At 39.7% G+C, this 17492-nt stretch overlaps 1 protein-coding gene across 1 annotated transcript; it reads right to left on the reverse strand.

The window, feature by feature from the left end:
- Window positions 1-10850: 10850 nt before the first annotated feature.
- Window positions 10851-15593, reverse strand: crip1 (cysteine-rich protein 1). The gene is made up of 5 exons (XM_076108333.1): window positions 15411-15593; window positions 11967-12061; window positions 11575-11632; window positions 11231-11275; window positions 10851-11078 (listed from the first exon to the last, which is right to left on the reverse strand). The coding sequence occupies exons 1-4, from the start codon at window positions 15448-15450 to the stop codon at window positions 11238-11240; spliced, it is 231 nt and encodes a 76-aa protein (XP_075964448.1). The 5' UTR covers window positions 15451-15593; the 3' UTR covers window positions 10851-11078; window positions 11231-11237.
- Between the last annotated feature and the right edge of the window lie 1899 nt (window positions 15594-17492).

Consider the following 17492-nt stretch of genomic DNA (forward strand, 5'->3'; position numbering starts at 1 on the left):
CTCGTCGCAGCTGACTATTTCCTTTTTTTTAAAACTGGCTTTTGCCACTTGTACTAAAGTCTTACAAGCCTAAAACCCCTGGCATAAATCCAAACAGCTAATGTCTGATTGGCTCTTTCTTTGTGTGACGTCCCCCTTCCCTTCGTCACAGAGTTGATGCAAAAGCTCGGTGTGAAAGACTCCACATGCATTCACCTTCCTTTGCATTACCATGCACATACACACACGTGTGCACAGAAACTCACACATCACATAAACCACCATTTGTTGCGCTCCCATTGGCTGACCTGGACAATGATCTGTGTGGTGCTGTGGTGCTCCGGTGCCATCATTGTTGGGTGACACAAAGGGCCAGAGGGCATGTAAAGAGTGGTGGGTAGATGCCCTGCCTCAGCAGAAGGCATTCAACCCCTTTAAACCTATTCTCAATGGAGCTCAGCATTGAGCAGTCTCAGCATAACTAGAGCAGGCCAATGCTATGAAGAAGAGTATCAGCCATCTTTTAGCAAAGTACAAATTCAATCCCATGTTTTGGGTATTGTTAAACAGCATAGATGACCACCAATAGACGGCCAGTGTGATTCTTAAAGAGGTTAAAGGTCAAAGAAACATAACGTTCAGTCTGACGTGACGCTCTTTCTGTCTAAGATATGAATGCTGTAAACAAAACACAAAAAAACACCGAATACAAAAACTATTTCTGCGATGGAAATAGAAAAAAATAGATCAGTGTGACGAAGTCTCAGCGAATTTTTTATTAAATTATTTTCGCTTGATTTATATACTAAGACCATTTCCAGTAACTCATTATACCTCAAAATAATAATTTAGTATCTTAAGATAATGATTTACTTAGTATCTCAAAACGAAGTCATTATAATGAGAAACCTCCGCAAAATAATGACACGGTTTCTCAAATGAATGACTTCAAATCACAAAAATAATGATTTAGTGTCGCAAAATAATGAGTTAGTATGTAAAAATAATGATCTTAAAAAATAAAGAGTTAGTATCTCAGAAGAAAGTAATTATTTTAAGAAAGTTTCTTGGTATTTTGAGATACTTTGTCATTATGTGGAGAAACTAAAAAGAATAAAAGGTCTGTCACAGGAAGAAGCTGCACATTGGTGAATTTTTTTATTCAGTAAACTTTCACTGCACAACTTTAAAAGCTTTAATTGATTATCATCAATAACCAATCTTGAGAAATAACAATCTCATTGTTCACAGATTAAACTATGTTTCTTCTGTTCTCTTGATGTTTCTGACCCATATTTAAAATACATACAGTACTCGATGAAGCAGAAGTCAGTGGAGGGATTTGCTTACATTTTTTTTTAAAGGTTCTAAAAAGTAAATCTGAAGTTCCAAAAAAGTTAAATAATTAAAATATAATCATGGAGTGGTTCATGCAGTCCCCTTTTGCAGGTTTTTATATATTTATATTATATACATTGTACTTCCTAATAAAAACTATTGTGGCAGGTTTACCTCCCATGAATAAGAATCCAGAGCAGAGAAAGTCAGTGACTGACACCAACTGTGAATGTAAGTAACTTCAGAGCTGCTCACCTGACACATGCACCACCACGGAGGACGGTTTGCTCTTCAGCCCCAGGACAGGGACGGACTGTACGACGGTTTCGCAGTCAAACGTCCCTTCTTCACTGGCAGGACTGCGAGACGCAACAAATTATCATGTGTGACGTGATTCCTTTTCAAACATTCAAACTATTTGAGGTTCATTTCAGCTTTTGGCTTTCATGTCACTTGTAGAACCGAAAAGAAAAGAAAAGTGTGTTTGTTTGACTTTTTTTTAGCTCCTTTCATGTGTGGTCTAAAAATGGATGCGTCTTCAGGAGGTGTGAGTTGTGACTCACCGGCAGAGCAGACGGCCTGACAGCATGCTGAACATGCGCAGGCAGAAGGCCTTTCTGTCACGGTAGATGAAGGAGTGGCCGTGGTCCAGGTACAACTCACCATCAGCGACTCCCTGCAGAGAGAAGGGACCGCAGTCAGGATTCCACTAATTCAATATAATATATATATATATATATATATATATATATATATATATATATATATATATATATAGGTGTCTGCAGGATTTGCAAAAAGTTGGAAATTATGGAAACTCAGAAGCATCAAGTGTGATTGTAGTAACTTTTACGTTATAAAACGTTTTATAGACCATGTCACAGTTTCTTAGTGTGTTGTATTTTTAACTTAATGACAATCTGTGTGTGTGTGTGTGTGTGTGTGTGTGTGTGTGTGTGTGTGTGTGTGTGTGTGTGTCTGTGTCTCTTTCCAGTTATCTGCCTGCTGGTCATAGTGCTATTGTACATGATGTACATTTTTACCTTTTAAAAATAAATATATATAAATGAAATTCTATGTTTGCATACTTTCTATGCTATTTTCATATATGGGGTTCACACTAATGAGGAACGATGGAAAGGAATCTCAAGTGCTTTTTACTACAGTTTATTATTATTATTATTATTATTATTATATGATATATATATTATTATATTATACTGAATATTATTATATTATATAGAATATTATTATATGATATATATATTATTATATTATACTGAATATTATTATATTATATAGAATATTATTATATGATATATATATTATTATATTATACTGAGTTCCCTGTGAGGGTGACAAAAATAAGATGTCCTGACGTGTTTATCAAAGTGTTATTTACTGCTTTTTTTTCATGTTGGAATAAAGGTTAAATATTTAACTGCAAAGTAGTAATACGTGTTTGATACCTTCATTTTCCTTCTTTACATGATCTACTATAGCAAGAGAAGAAGCTGCACAAGGGGGCGGCATTGTTGCAGCAGGTCGAGCACTCCAGTACCTGCAAATAGCAGAGGAGGGCGCCGTTGTAACAGCAGCCGAGAGCCACGCCGTGCTGCTGTTTGTTTGGTGGGGCCCTTTGGTTGCCATGTCGTGGTTCGATGGCTTAAAGGTGTGGAGTAAAAGGTATGTGTGCAGCTCACGACCACAAGATCGTCTCAGGTGGCTTTAAGATCTGCACAACGTACAGAAAGTCACCTTGTTACAGAACTTGTTTCCTACTGTCATTTTAAATTAAATTAAAATTTTGTTTTTATGTGAAGATACATATTTCTGGTAATAGAAGTTCAAATTTAAGCTGCCAACATGCAAAAACACCCTGAACAGTTTATTGCTTCTGTTTTCTTCACCATGTCTTTGTATAGCCCGGTGTGGTTTTACCTCGTCGATGAAGCAGCTACAGAGTAGAAAATGTTAAATACCTGTCATGTCAGTGTGTGTATATGACTGTGACCGTGGTTAAGAGATCACTGTAGCTCAGTAGCATCTGACAGTGGAGATAAAATGATGAGGGGAACTGCCAACTCCCACTAGCACCAGGGCCAGCAGCAGGGCAATCTGGGGAAGGCAAACAAGAACAGCATGCGGCTCCGATGTGTCCTCGCGTATACCCCTTTTGCTTGTTCCAAACCGTGGGAGGAGGAGGAAGGTAGGAGGAAGAGGAGGGAGACGAATAGGAGAGATGGGAGGAGACGAGTGCAAGAACACAATTTTATCTGACTATCGTACAGCTGGAGAAAATTAGAGATCAAAGCGAGATCTCACAGGATTTCAATGGAAAACACTGAATCACAAAATTGCATGAAAGCTCATTCGCATCCATTTCTCAATGTCGTGTGAGTTTGAAAAACTGCATTCATCTTTTCCATTTGGGAACACACTTCTGAGGAAATTCCTCCAGCTTAATGATAACTCACACTTGCGATGGTTTTGCTGAGCATCCGTCACTCGGACGCACGGAGAAGACCGCAGCTTATTTATCACAGCCGCGGTAAAATTACACCGTCAGCAAATCCCTCTGGGCTCAGACAACATGTGTCGAGAGGAAACCCGGTGATCCTGGCCAGGTGAGCACGAGAGTGTGTGTGTAGCAGGTAGAGAGAGGAAATGACCCATTCACACATGCAAGAACCTGTCATTATTCTCAACCTCGATAGGCCTACTGTATAAGCCTGGACATCAGATCTGAGACCAACAGGAGGTGTGATATGAGGGCTCTCAAGATCCTGCCAAGTCCAAGAGGTGGTTTCTGCCACAAAGCAGTTCAGATTAGATTTGATACACATGTTCGTATTCCCCAGAGGATTCGTTATGATAACTTTTGTGCTGACTTAATTTGACATTTTATGTGTAGCGCCACCTTCGGCTCAAATTTTTTCCAATACTTTGATTAAGTAACAAAATACATTAGCAAATGTTAGCATGCTAACAGGGTATATACTAAGATAGTGCACATGGTACATATTTTACCCGCATAGCATCTGCATGCTAACATTGTTATTGTGATGCTGGTGTTAGCGTTTAGCTCAAAGCACCGCGGTGCCTCAGTACAGCCTCGCAGAGACACGAGCAAGTCTCTAGACTCGTCAAGCCACGAGACAGTCTGATCGCAAAGTTTATTCAATATTAAAATGAGGTTTCTGTCCGTCCTTCAATCACTTCAGTGCTGGTTTTAACTCAAAAAATAACGTACTTATATACGTTCATCATAGACACAGGGAGACGAGGGTGCAAAGTGTCACATCAGACTCATTTTCATGTTTAATTGCACTATAATAGTTATTCAATGTCCTTGTGTTTTTGAAGCTGCTGGAAGCATTTGAGGAGAAGGGAGTTTACCAGACGGTTACCCTTTAAGGGCATGATTGATTCACCAAGATCATTTTCGGAGATCCAGGCCCAGGCTCAGAGGCCTGGCTGCCTCATTATCTACCCCAGCGCAGAGGCTTCCTCCTGGGCTCGGAGTCACTGGTGAATACAAATGCTTATGGCAGCAGCTCTTCCTTTTTATTTTTTGCTCACACACTGGATCCTTATTAGCAATTACAGCACCAGAGGGCCTATTTATACGCATGTGCTGAGACGGGGCGCCGCAGTGGATGCATCCAGCAGCACTAATCAACTGCAGCCCAGTAATGGCAAATGAGATAGGATGGAAGGAAGGAGGAAAGGAAGGATAAGAAGGAAGGCATGATAGGGGGAGGGATTGCGGACACAGGGAGTATCTGAGACAGCCATGCATATTCAATCAGAGCAATGAGGACCAGATTCTGCTCAGTAACCACCACAAGGCCTGGCTGGTCATCTGCAACGGATGAAGCTCTTCTCTGGAGGCTCTGGATCGATGCGTTCAGCCAGACTCCAACAGGACTGAACCCGCTCCCCGAGTTAACATTTGTCAAGGCAGGAGGTTGTACGGGTGCGTGTTTAACCAAATTCACACGCTGGATTTTATTTGGCCAGTGATGATGATAGAAGGGTGGCGGCTGATTATGAGACAATAGGCCCCTAGAAACATACATGCAAAAGGCCCCACCATCTCTCCTACGTAGGAGCAAAACACAGACTAAATATTTAATGTTTTGCGTCTCTTTGTGTGTAACTCTATATTGAAGTAGTCATTTTCTATGTCTTTGTCTTTGTAGTTGTTTTAAGTCTCTTTATGGTCATTTTGTTTCTCTTTAGTATTTTGGAGTAACTTTGTAGTAGTGTGTGTATTTGTGAGTCTCTTTTTCGGTTTTCTACTATTGTGTCCCATGAATTGTCTTGTGACCCTTTAAATGCATATCTGGATTTAGCTGCCATAGCAGTAACCCATTCAAACATGGAAGCAATTATGTATTTTGATTTAACACTTCAACAACCTTGTAGAAAATTATAAACCGCATTACTAATGGGAAAAACTCCTCTGACATTTGTGTTAACAGTTAGTTATAGTTATTTTTTTAAGTCATTTTTAAGGATCAGCTTTAGAGTGAGTTAAACGTATATGTGGTAGATTTCCTGTTCACGTCTTTCTTTAATGCTCCGAAATTACTTTAATATGTTTTTGGGAGTGGAAACTTTTGGAGTGGATTATTTACACAAATAAACTTTATTATTTTAAGTGGTCTACTTTAGAAAGTTCAATCAAAGACAGATGTTAAAAATAATAAAAGCCTGTTGGCAAAGACATGTGTGTGTCCATATTAAAACTGGTAGGGCTGATTTTATGGCTTCCACCATTTCACACATGTGATAGAGTTTAAAGTCCTCCGTGTTGGGCTCGAGGATATGAAGTATTCTCCCCGTTCTTTAGTTGCACTTATTGTTAGAAAAGCAGGAAGACCGTGTGTGGTAATCTCTTTAAGAGCCTAAAGATCCTCTTTTACTAGACTTAAGAGTGTGTTTAGGAGTAGATCCATTCATGTCAGCAATAAAACCTACTACTAATAAACTACTTGTTGCATTAACTCTGACATGCAGATTTTAAACTGCATTTCCAGATGTGAACACAAATGTGCAGGTTGAACACTAACACGGGTATTTGTTACATAAATTCTGTGGCACCTTTTGGTCCTGTGATGCCAGTAATTTGCCTTTGATAGTTAAAGAAACTACTTATCTAAAGCCGGTATGTTGTAAGATATGAATTGAAACCGATGCAATAACTTCTTGGCTGTGTCCGAAATCCCTCCCTGCTTACTTCACGGTGCACTATTCTATATTTACCCTCCACCGTGTTATTTTAATTGTGAAACGTATCCACATTATAGCGCTCTGCAGTGGTGGAAGAAGCATTTAAAAGTACCAATACCACCCTGGGAAAATACTCTGTTAGTAAAAGTCCTGTATTCTAAATTGTACATGTAAATATTTGCAATAAGAAGTGTATCAAACGTAAAAGTGAACAAGAGAATGGGCCTTGTCATTAAAATGCTACTTTAACATATACTATATTATCCTACCATTGTTACTATAACACCCTTATATTATCAATGTTGTAGCCGGTTGAGGAGGAGCTCATTTTAATTACCACAATTTATATACGTTACTATTTGGTAGTTCATTCAACCTTTAACAATATATTGTTTTAAAAACTAACTTTAGGTTTTCTGCATAAAACCTTTATCTGAAAAATAAGTAAAGCTGTAAGTAAACCCTTTAAAGCTGTCAGATGAATGCAAACTATAAAAGAGTGGAAGTACAACGTAGCTTTAAAGGGAAATACTCACGTAAAGTCCATCAAAGTTGTACTTTAGTACAGCACTCGAGTAAATGTATCAAGTTACTTTCCACCAATAGAGCTATGAAAAACTTCCCACAGTGGAACAAAATTAAATATCCATGACATTTATATTGCTACTTTCTGCAAACAATCCCACAATGCAATGCTTTCTACAGATGCAAAACAATACTGTTGAGTACAGCTGTCAGTGACTCTACAATATGATTACCAAGTGTCGTAAATCTCCCTTTGCTGATTGCTGTAGAGTGAACTATCACGTGTGTATTCGGGAGTATTCAATGAGGCGTATCAGTGTATCTTTTTATAACTACCACTAGGAGTCACCAAAGTCAGACAGTTTCAAATCCAACCACGAGCAGCCTTAAATAAGAAGGTACATTTGTTGTTTTTGTTAATTTGGAAGTTTAAGCCTGTTGTACTCCTTGAAATGAGTTTAATTGATTCTTGTATGTCTGACCTGATGTTGTTTTCTCTTATAGTAAGATAATTACTTGATTTGTTTGTTGGCCTGGCCTATCTTTACTCTTTTCAAGTGCCACAATGAAAAAAGGTCTCGGAATGAACCATATCTGCTTTCACATTTGTAGATGACGATATTTTACTCTCATAAAAAATATAATAAAGTTAACTAAGCCACACCCTTACGGTGCACTGGACTCTTTCAATTAATCTATTTCTTACTCTTGGCTTGCCAGGGCTGCATGTGTGCATGAGGTGTAATAGCTGTGAGATACTTCTACACTTATTTTCCAGCCCTTAATAGGTTTATGAGTCTAATTTTACGGTTTCATGACTGAGGGCCGGTGATTCACGCTGACACGGCAGGTTGTCGGCTTCCCTCTCCTCCTGCTCGACAGAGGAAATAAAAACTGGTAACACTTCACTAAGTGCAGCGTAAGTCACCGTAAGTGCTTTACAAATGTGCTTACTGCCTCCACAATGCTTTCATTGTGATCATATCAGGAAATTATCCTCATTAGCTCTCGACATCATGGACCAACTATGTGCTGTTAGACTATTATGAGCCAGAAATATATCTCCTTGGTATTTACTGGTATCTACCCACGATCAAACTGTGAACTTTATTACTGCTGCAGGTTTCACACAAACATCTGGATGCGTCACCATGAAGACCAAGATGTTGGTGTTTTCTGTGCAAAAAGCTAAAGAGTGGTGGAGAGATATTTGCGTTCTCAAAACTATTATCATCAGAAGAGGAATCTAAACACACTTCACCAGACCGTGTCAAAACACGGAAACACTGCACTTCAGACAGGGAGCATCAACCCCCTCAGACCTCATATTAATATCCATCACAAAGACATTTTGCACTTTATTATATCCGTCTCCATGTAGAAATAACCCTAACTATTTGTTAGCTAGGTGTTTACCTAGCTAGCTTAGCAGTAACTGTTACTTCCGAGGCCGAGCATTAGTTCGTGGCTACAGGTTTTTTGAAAAAAGCACCACATGACCCCACTGTGTGCACACATGTCTTGGTTGCTACTATATCAGAGTTTAGGGTTAACAATGGGAGCTCTGTCCTGCTCTTTATTGAATTTGGGAAAGTTTACCAATCGCATGAATTAGCCCTTATCCTAATAAGCTTTCTTTTTCTCACATTAAAAATTAAAACACGTATGTTAGAGCGTAAAATACCTGAATGATTTTACACTTTTGCTCATCATACTTAAGACGTTAGGACCAAATGTTACTTTATTTCCGTAGTTCATCAGATGAGGATGCTAACTTTTTCCCTGGGACCTCTTAGCTTTAGCCTCCGTCTTTCAGCACAATATTCATGTGTGCAGCCATTAAAAGTATACTATGCTGTGTGTAATTTATTTATCTTTGTACAAGATTCTTGTTTTAAAACAGATTCTTGTGAACAATCGACTCAGAGTCAACGTTAGCACGATTAGCTAGCTAGCTAGAGTTGATAAAAACAGCAACAGTTGTCATTTACGCTAAAATCTGCGGATGTCGACTAGAAATGCTTCTTTTGTCTGTTTTAAAATTACTGCAACTTCTTAGTAGAACATCTGTGGTTATCCATCCATGTGTTAGGCCTAAGCAGCAGTAAACATAGATTCTTGTCATTTTAAAATTGCAAAAGTATTGTAGCTGAGTCCTTTTAGCATTTTTGTTGTTTTTAAATTTAATTTATCTTTATTTCTGTCTTTAAGTTAAAAACCTAAGTTCTTAAACAGCCACAAAATAATGAGTAAATGTCAAAAACAAACGACAGCAATGACTGAAAAGGTGCAGGCTGAAACCATAGGTCATGTTATAGGTTATGCATGAACAAGCTACATTTGTGTTTCGTTTAACAGCCAGTTTAGAGAATAATCTGAAAAATGCTTCATTGCCAAAGAATCCTCTGCATGTTTTGCAGAGTTGCCTCAGTGTCTGTGACCTTGGTTGTGATTTCCTGTGACAGTGAGCGTCTTTGTTGCAGAATAAAAAAGAGAGGGTGACAGACAGACGGACGGACGGACGGCTGGGCACACTGGCTGTCTGTTGGGGCTTGTTTGTGTCTGTTGCCAGAGCAACTGTCGGGGGGGGGGGGGGGGGGGATGGCAGAGGCTTCTGGTGGTGGGTGGCGGCTGCTTCCTGATTCACGGACAGCGAGGGCGGCCGTGCAGAGCAAAAGTTTGGCAACTGAACGCAAAAGAAGCAAAGAGGTGGATCTGGAAAATCTCAGGCCGGCCTCAGCAGCCCTGTCTACCCACAATGCACCAGCAAATGTCTGCATTTGGTAAAAAACATTTGAAGGTATTTTGATCTGCATCAACAAAATCAAACATTACTGCTATTGAGATTTAAAGTGTATTCCCTGACCTTCGGAAATAGTTGGCAAAATAATCCCACAGATGGAGTTTGGCCAGTTGAGGTTTACACATTTTCATTTTTGCCCAGCACTGTTTTCAACCTCCATACTCAACATGGTTATAATATTAGGGCCTGTATGTGTTAATGTGTGGAGCTTTAATTGAATTTTGTTTCTGTCATTCAGTATCGTTCTACTTGAGCTATTGCTCTGTATCTGTTGTATTGATGTGGCTTGTATTGATTTTGGTTTAGTTTACACTGACGTAGTTTTGGTTTTAAGATTCTGTTGTCGCATGTTAGAAATAAGTGTTCTCACTTTGTCATGTTATGTGGATTGTAGATTGGTGTGATTTCGTAGATTCCTAACTAAATTAAATTAAAAAGAAATCGAAAATGGGTGTCCTGCTTGTGCCATAACCCCTCACTCGTCCTGCGTTTCCTGTCTCTCTAAACTGACATATTGTAATTCATCTAGTTTTTAAGATGATGTAATTTGACTGAAAGCTCCAGAACATTTTGCAGATTTGTAATACTCCACTTTGTTTATGGTCAGGTATAAATCACGCAAGTTTTGTCGTCCTCTAAATTGAAATTTTTTAATGATTATCGAGTTCAAAACTGATATCACTGCAAAACGTTTAATTGAATCTGATGTGATAAAGTAGGAAGGATTGTGTAACCAGACAACATAAAGCTCATGGGTTTAAGGGGCAGTCATGTCAGTAGAAGTGAAGTAGTCATTATGTTTTTTTAGCAGAAAGATATGTCATGGGTTGAAAAAAATGTAGATTCAATTACACACGGGCACTAAATGCATGTGACTTGAACGTCGTCATCGGCATAGAAATTGCTCTATTGCATCGTGTTTCATACAAAAACTGCAGAGAAATTACCATAAAGGTGAAGAATGACACAAATTTAAAATGTTTAATCAGAATGTTCTTAAGGACAACCACTTCATTACTATATCATGGGAATGATACACAATGATCTTCAGAAACCAGAAGTAAAAACAACAATAAAATAAAAACACACACACAAAATGTCTCTTCTGAATGAGAGCACAGTTTGTTTGCCGGTTTTTATTGGGACTCGGGAGCAGTGCTGGCTTCTTCAATCTAGTTTCCGGGCAACATTGAACCTGATGATGAAGCAGAGAAAAACAGATGAGGCACGCGGGGCAAAGTACAAGAAGGGATTTGCCTAGAGTCAAGTCTGTTTGTCTTAACAAATAGTATGAAAATGTTTGAGATGAACAAGCAAATCAATGAGCGATGAATGTGCACACACTACCTGTCTATTAATACTTGTGGCTCTCGGCTCCACCATGACCAAATCCTGGGAGGAAAGAGACAGGAAGGAGTTACATCAGTGAAATAACACTAACATTAGACATTTTTTACTTTTACTTTGAAAATCTGAGAGAGAACTTATTCTTTCACGCAAGATTAGAGTTTAACAAAATGTTGCCAATTATGTAAGGACTGGTTTATTGGGTGTGTGTGTGATCCCATCCGGTGACAGTGTGTGCTTTGATTGGACCGTTTACAGCCTCGACGCTATCAGACACAGAACATCGTCCTCACACAGAGCCGAGAGGCTTACGATCAAAGGTGACTGAGGGGGAACATGCTTACCTCCGGGTCCAAACAGTGCACTGTAGCAGGGTTTGTGACAGTATGGCTTGCCTTCATGCTGTAAGAGGCAGAGTTGTGAATGTGTGCAAACACTGGGAATGTAGATATGACCTAAACATTAATATAATATATAAAAAGAAGTCCATTTTAGTCTTTTGGAGGCGATCATGCTTCTTATCTGTTCACATTATTCTGTCCTCTCCAATATGCAACCTTTTTGAGTATGATTAATGTATGACAAACAATTGTTTATTATTTGTAAAAAACTACAAAAAAGTTGAAAATTAAAATTTGTACAATCAATAACAGAGCGGAGATTTAATCATGGATTCAGATTTGCAAAGCAAAGCCTGTGCACATTATTAAAGATTGCAGGATATTCTTGTATGTACCTCTGCATGTGAGCCGGCCGCCAGTGTCTTTTTGCACTTCTCACACTTCAGACACGGCCTGTGCCAGTCCTTGCCCAGCGACGTCACCTTCTCGGCTGCCAAACACACATAAACCACAAAATTAATCCCTACCGCCTTAAACGTGCACCACATAGAGAGCTACTGTAGTCTGAAGAGGAGATGGAAGCGTCACAATATCAGTTGTAGATCATGTCGTTGCAGATAACTTGGAGAACATTGTTTGGGTGGGGTGCTGGAGGAGGAAAGAGGTCTGAGTGTCCCTGAGGAATCTGTCCTGCCTCATAAACTCTAATAAAGACCGTCTTTATCAGCAGGGCTGATCTGCACCAACACCCATCAGGAGCACTGTAAAAGTGGGGAGGAGCCCAACCTCTCCAGGTCTTTAGTGGGCCAGCTGGACAAGATGGAGTTAACTTTTGAGATTTGTCAAAAGATTAAGAGCAAGAATCTGGACAAGAATCTATATGCAAAGATGAAAGAAAGGCTACAAGTGACTGCACAGGAAATGCTGAAGCGGAGGATGCGTCATCATCAACTGAGGCTGTTTCTACCAAACACATCGTAACTCGTGAGCAGCACAGAACTTGATTGACATCTGCAGATTTTCTGAAAAAAACAAACCCATAAAAGATATTAAAATAGGACTGCAGATGTACGAACGAATAACGCAGGTGAATCCCACTGATCTCCAAACCTTCCCACAAGATCAGGATGTGACATACTTACTCCCTAAAAATAACACGATGTCACATGAGATTACGTAACGTGCAGCAGAAACAGGGAAAGTGCCCCAGGGCGAGGTCAGCCTCTCAGGCCAGTTGCATGAAAACATTTCAACAAAATGTGGTGGAGCTGGTTTGACCCGAAGTGATTACTGTATTTAGATTAAAATAACAAATTAGTGGACTGAGCAAACAGTAAATTCTTGCTGTACAAGCAGTAAATAGAGCCTGGAGTCGATCCTGATCAGTTGCGTTGACGCCCATGTAATGTTGTTTGATGTGGATCTGATAAAGCACACTTTTATTTGTGCACAGGTTATTTATTTTACCTGACGATATGAGAGTAAATGTGGCGTGAGAGACATTAGAAATAGTCAGATCTGTTCTCTGCATCAACCCGCCCTGCCTGGAACTTTACGGAGGCAATCCAGTACACACAACCAGACACAACTCCTCATTCCATCCCAAAAAAGATTCGTAGAGTGGTTGTATAACAGTTTGTCAAGCTAAAAAATAGAGGCTCAAGAGGTCAAGCTAAAAAAAAAAAAAAAAAAAAGAGGCTGAGAATGCGGTTTGAAGCATTTGGAGTTGACAGATGACCTTAAATACAATAAAAAAATCTGTAATACTATCTTTAATAGTCAGGCTTTTATTCTTTTTCTGGACAAGAGTTGGATGAGGAGATTGTTAATATGAAGCTACCGCCAGCAGCCGGTAAACAGCTAGCCTGGCTCTATCCAAAGGCAATAAAGATCTGCCTACCAGCACCTCTAAAGCTCACTAAGGAAGATAAATGTATGTTTTTTTTGTATGAATTAAAAAGACACTTCTTTTATTGATAACTTCCTGCACAATGTCTGCACAAATAACACACAACACGTTAGCTTCTTTGTATGAGCGCTGTACTTTTTTTTTTTTGTCTTGTGTTCTTTGTGTATCTGGACCTGGACCAAGTTCCCCCCTCATCATTTAGTGAGGTAGCGGTAGCCTGATTGTTTCCATCTGAGAGCTTAGAAACATTAAGACAGATGAGACGCAAAAGAGACAGAGAGAGGGAGAGAGAGAGAGAGAGAGAGAGTGAGAGAGAGAGAGGGGAGAGGATGGGTGAGTGGAGCAGTGAGGTGCGATGTAGGGGGTGACAGGGGTGAGACGTGGAACCTATAGAGGGTTTGGGGGAGAAACTGATGCAGACAGTTCAGGATAATGATGCGACTCTGCTTCCATATAAAGAATGCAAAGCTTTGTTCCAGGCTACATTTCCTCTCAGCTATATATATATTAGAAAAGTGCATATTTTCTTTGGTCGGCTTGTTCTGGACGAAACAAATTGGTTTGCTTGTTTTGGCCAGATGGGGAAGGTCTATCCGTGACAAGGAAGAATGGGAAGCATGGCTCCCCAGTCGCACGGTCAATTCATCTGACTGACAGTCCAAAGACTTGGCTTTGTATTCTGCTTTGGCCCTCAGCCTCTGTGCGTCTCCCCGGAGAAGATTTACTCCATTGCACTACTGAGCTGCAGACAATGTGGTAAATGGATTAAGTCACAAATAAAATGGAGCTGTCCCTGTCCTCTCCGGATGCAGTAATAGCTCCATGCTTTGATGGTATACTCGTGAGGCAGACCTACAGGGACGGAGCCGCGGCTTCCTCCGCTGCATCAGGTCATTATTCATCCAGCTCATCAGACATCAGGAAAGACAATTCAATTTCAGGGAGCACAGATCTTATCTATCCAAAGTAACTTGATAACAAGAAAGCTTACAGAGTGCAGTGGCCTGTTGAGGCTATACCGGGCACTAATGTGCAGAAATTGACAGGTATAAATAAATATAACGGTGGAGTGACAGAGATTGAGCCAGTAAATATTGTACATTTAGCTCTATGGTTACTCTTCAGATTAATATTTTACATCCAAAGCATCAGTGGTGGAAGAAGCATTGAGATCATTAAGTAATAGAAGCAGTACTGCAATCCAAAATACACTCCATTGCACTGCATTCTAATTACTTCTGCAAAAGTGCACAAGTATTATCATGAAAAAGTAATTTAAGTTTCAAAAGTACGAGTACTCACTACGCACAATGGCCCTTGTATTCTCAGTGGTGGAAAGTAACCAAGTACATCTACTCAAGTACTGTAATTCAGCACAATGTTGAGGTATTTTACTTATATAGCCTATTAATATATATTTAGGTTAATAAATATTAATATTTCAACTTATACTAGACAGAATTCCACGGGGACATATTGTACTCGTTACTGAAATACATATAGTTCACAAATATAGTTACTGATTTCTTTGTAAATTGTAATTTTACATACAAAAGATTAATATATGTGTGTGTGACATTATGATGCATTTTATATTAAACGAGCAGTTAAAATCAGCTCCACTTTTACCGACTACATCAAATACTGTTGTTGCGCATTAATATTGATGCAATAATATGACAATGACAGGAGCCATTCTGCACGCGTACTTTGGATACTTTAATGCTACTGATAATACTTCTGCACTTGCACTTCAGTAATTCAATTCAATACATCATTTATTATTTATTTTCTATTTAAGTCCTTCACGTGATATTGAATATTGTAAATCTGCTGTTTCCTGATTTGTGCAGAAAAACCGCCAACATTTCATCAACCAGGAAACACGACATCCTGCACGCAGAAACGGAAACAAGAGAACATATCTTACCGAAGTAAACCTCCTTCTGGCAATTTGGGCACTTTGGCATTTCGCAGCTGTATGTGTTAGTTTACCGGAGAGAAGACGCGGTAGGTATCCTGTGGATGAAGCGTGACTGCAGCTGTAGAGACGGGCCCACCTGTTAGCTCTGACTGACCACTCCTTTGCGCTGAGGTGCAGATGTGCGCTGCGTCCCGTATTTATAGCACCGAGGAAATAGTAACCGAAACTTTTTTTTTTTTTTTTTCTAACAGTGGGAGCGGCTTGCGTAGAGTCTGTGCGAGTGTGCGTGCAGAACACATCACATTGGGGCACTGGAGTTTAAGAATTAAATTAAACTCTTCCCCATTTTTTAGAGGTTTTTTAAGTGACTCTATTATGAGGAATGCAATTTCCCTCTATTTAAAGTAATCAATATTGTCTTATCAAAGTGATCATTCTGATATCATCATTATTATTCTTTTATTTTCTTATTACAGTCACAGGCAGCTGGGAACAAGATAGTGGAGCAGGATGAGGTAACCAGTAACAGTACATTGTTTCCAATGAGTGATGGAAAGTACATTCACTCAAGTAGGTTACAATTTACAACTTGTACTTTACTTGAGTATTTCCCTTTTCTGCTACTTCATATTTCTACTCCACTACGGCAACTTTGTACTCCACTACATTTATTTGATAACTTTAGTTACATTGCAGATTCAGATTTATAGCCACATAAAGTATAATCAACAAATAGATATTTCAGATTATTAAGACGACTTAAAAACTAGCTTCACCTTTACCTGCAACATTTAAGTGATGTACACAATTTAGATATTTATAATCCAGTAATATACGTTATTCTGAAATGGATCATTCTGCATAATCAAAGCAAAGTAATTCCAGTTGTCTTATAACATGTCGGGGGGGGGGGGGGGGGATATTGTACAAAAAAATAAAAAATACAATAATGTTTGATATTTATAAGTCATGTTTTATCAGTGTGACTGAAGCTCAGAGTGCCAACAGCCGGACCTGTAAGTCCTCAGTTAATTACTGGGATGCATTTCACACGCTCATAATCTACTAATTAATCATCACGTTGCCTGATGCCTCTGTGGAATAAACACTGAATTATTAATACTCTCTAAGCATTTCCTTTGTTCTCTCAAGTCGGGCCCATTTCCTTTTTGCCAACTTTATTTCACAGAGTTCAACAGAGAGAACTGCTGCAGAGCTATGTGAACATGTATATGTTGTAGGTACTGTCATGATCACGAGTGTAATGTATGTCACACTATCCTAGATGGTTAATCCTGAGGGGGTTGGCCTTGAATCTAATAAATGACCATCTGAATCACCCAATGCAGATTATAGAACATATAACAATATACCCAGGGATTAAAACATTAAACTACATCCCACAAGTAAACTGTCACCAAAGTCAAGTTGCTTTGTCAAGACCTGATCCTTAATTATTTACTTTCTGAGTGTGTAGCCTGACGTGAGTAAATGGACCTCCCCGCTGACCCCGTTCACTGCTGAATGGCAAGATAACCCACCTGATGAATAACCAAACACAAGGTGAATCAACAGAGGTGGCAGTGACTGACGACAAACACACTGTGCGTGAGTCTTCTCTTTCTGTGGTTGTAACTTGTTACGTGCCGTGTTGTGTTTGTTTGTGCTTTCCCTCTGTGTACCCTCAGTGTCCTCTCGGGTGCCACCCTCTGTCCCGGATGCCAGCTGCAGCGGCTGATTGGACGCGGCTGCGTTCAATCGCGATTAGCGGTGGATAAGAGGAGAGGAGCTCCAGAAGTACAACATCTTGGGCAGACCACAGTAGTGAGGCTGTGTGAGCGGGTCGGTGTGAAGCTGAGAACCTTGGGCCGAACCTGCAGCTGAGAAGCTGAGAGGAGTGTGCTGTGGATCACTCCGGGTACAGCCGTGTGGGCCGGTGTCACCATTGTACTTATCACTTTGTGGCGCCCTCTGACGGTAGTTTTCGTTTGCTGCCGTGCGAGCCGCTAGCTATTTATCCAATAAACCATCCTTTGTTAAAGCCTCTTCAAAACTCACTCTCCCTTTCCCCGGGAAAATTAATAGTTA

Source organism: Anarhichas minor, unplaced genomic scaffold (genome assembly GCF_050575085.1).
Source record: "Anarhichas minor isolate MPS153535 unplaced genomic scaffold, ASM5057508v1 ptg000040l, whole genome shotgun sequence".
Taxonomy (NCBI): domain Eukaryota; kingdom Metazoa; phylum Chordata; class Actinopteri; order Perciformes; family Anarhichadidae; genus Anarhichas; species Anarhichas minor.

What these genes read in the sequence shown, in the direction of transcription:
- crip1 (XM_076108333.1), bottom strand. Translation starts at nt 15,450, where the DNA reads ATGCCAAAGTGCCCAAATTGCCAGAAGGAGGTTTACTTCG. An exon ending in CGGCCGGCTCACATGCAGAG is followed by an intron (nt 11,633 to 11,966) that starts GTACATACAAGA and finishes TGCCTCTTACAG; the next exon opens with CATGAAGGCAAGCCATACTG. An exon ending in TGCACTGTTTGGACCCGGAG is followed by an intron (nt 11,276 to 11,574) that starts GTAAGCATGTTC and finishes CTTTCCTCCCAG; the next exon opens with GATTTGGTCATGGTGGAGCC.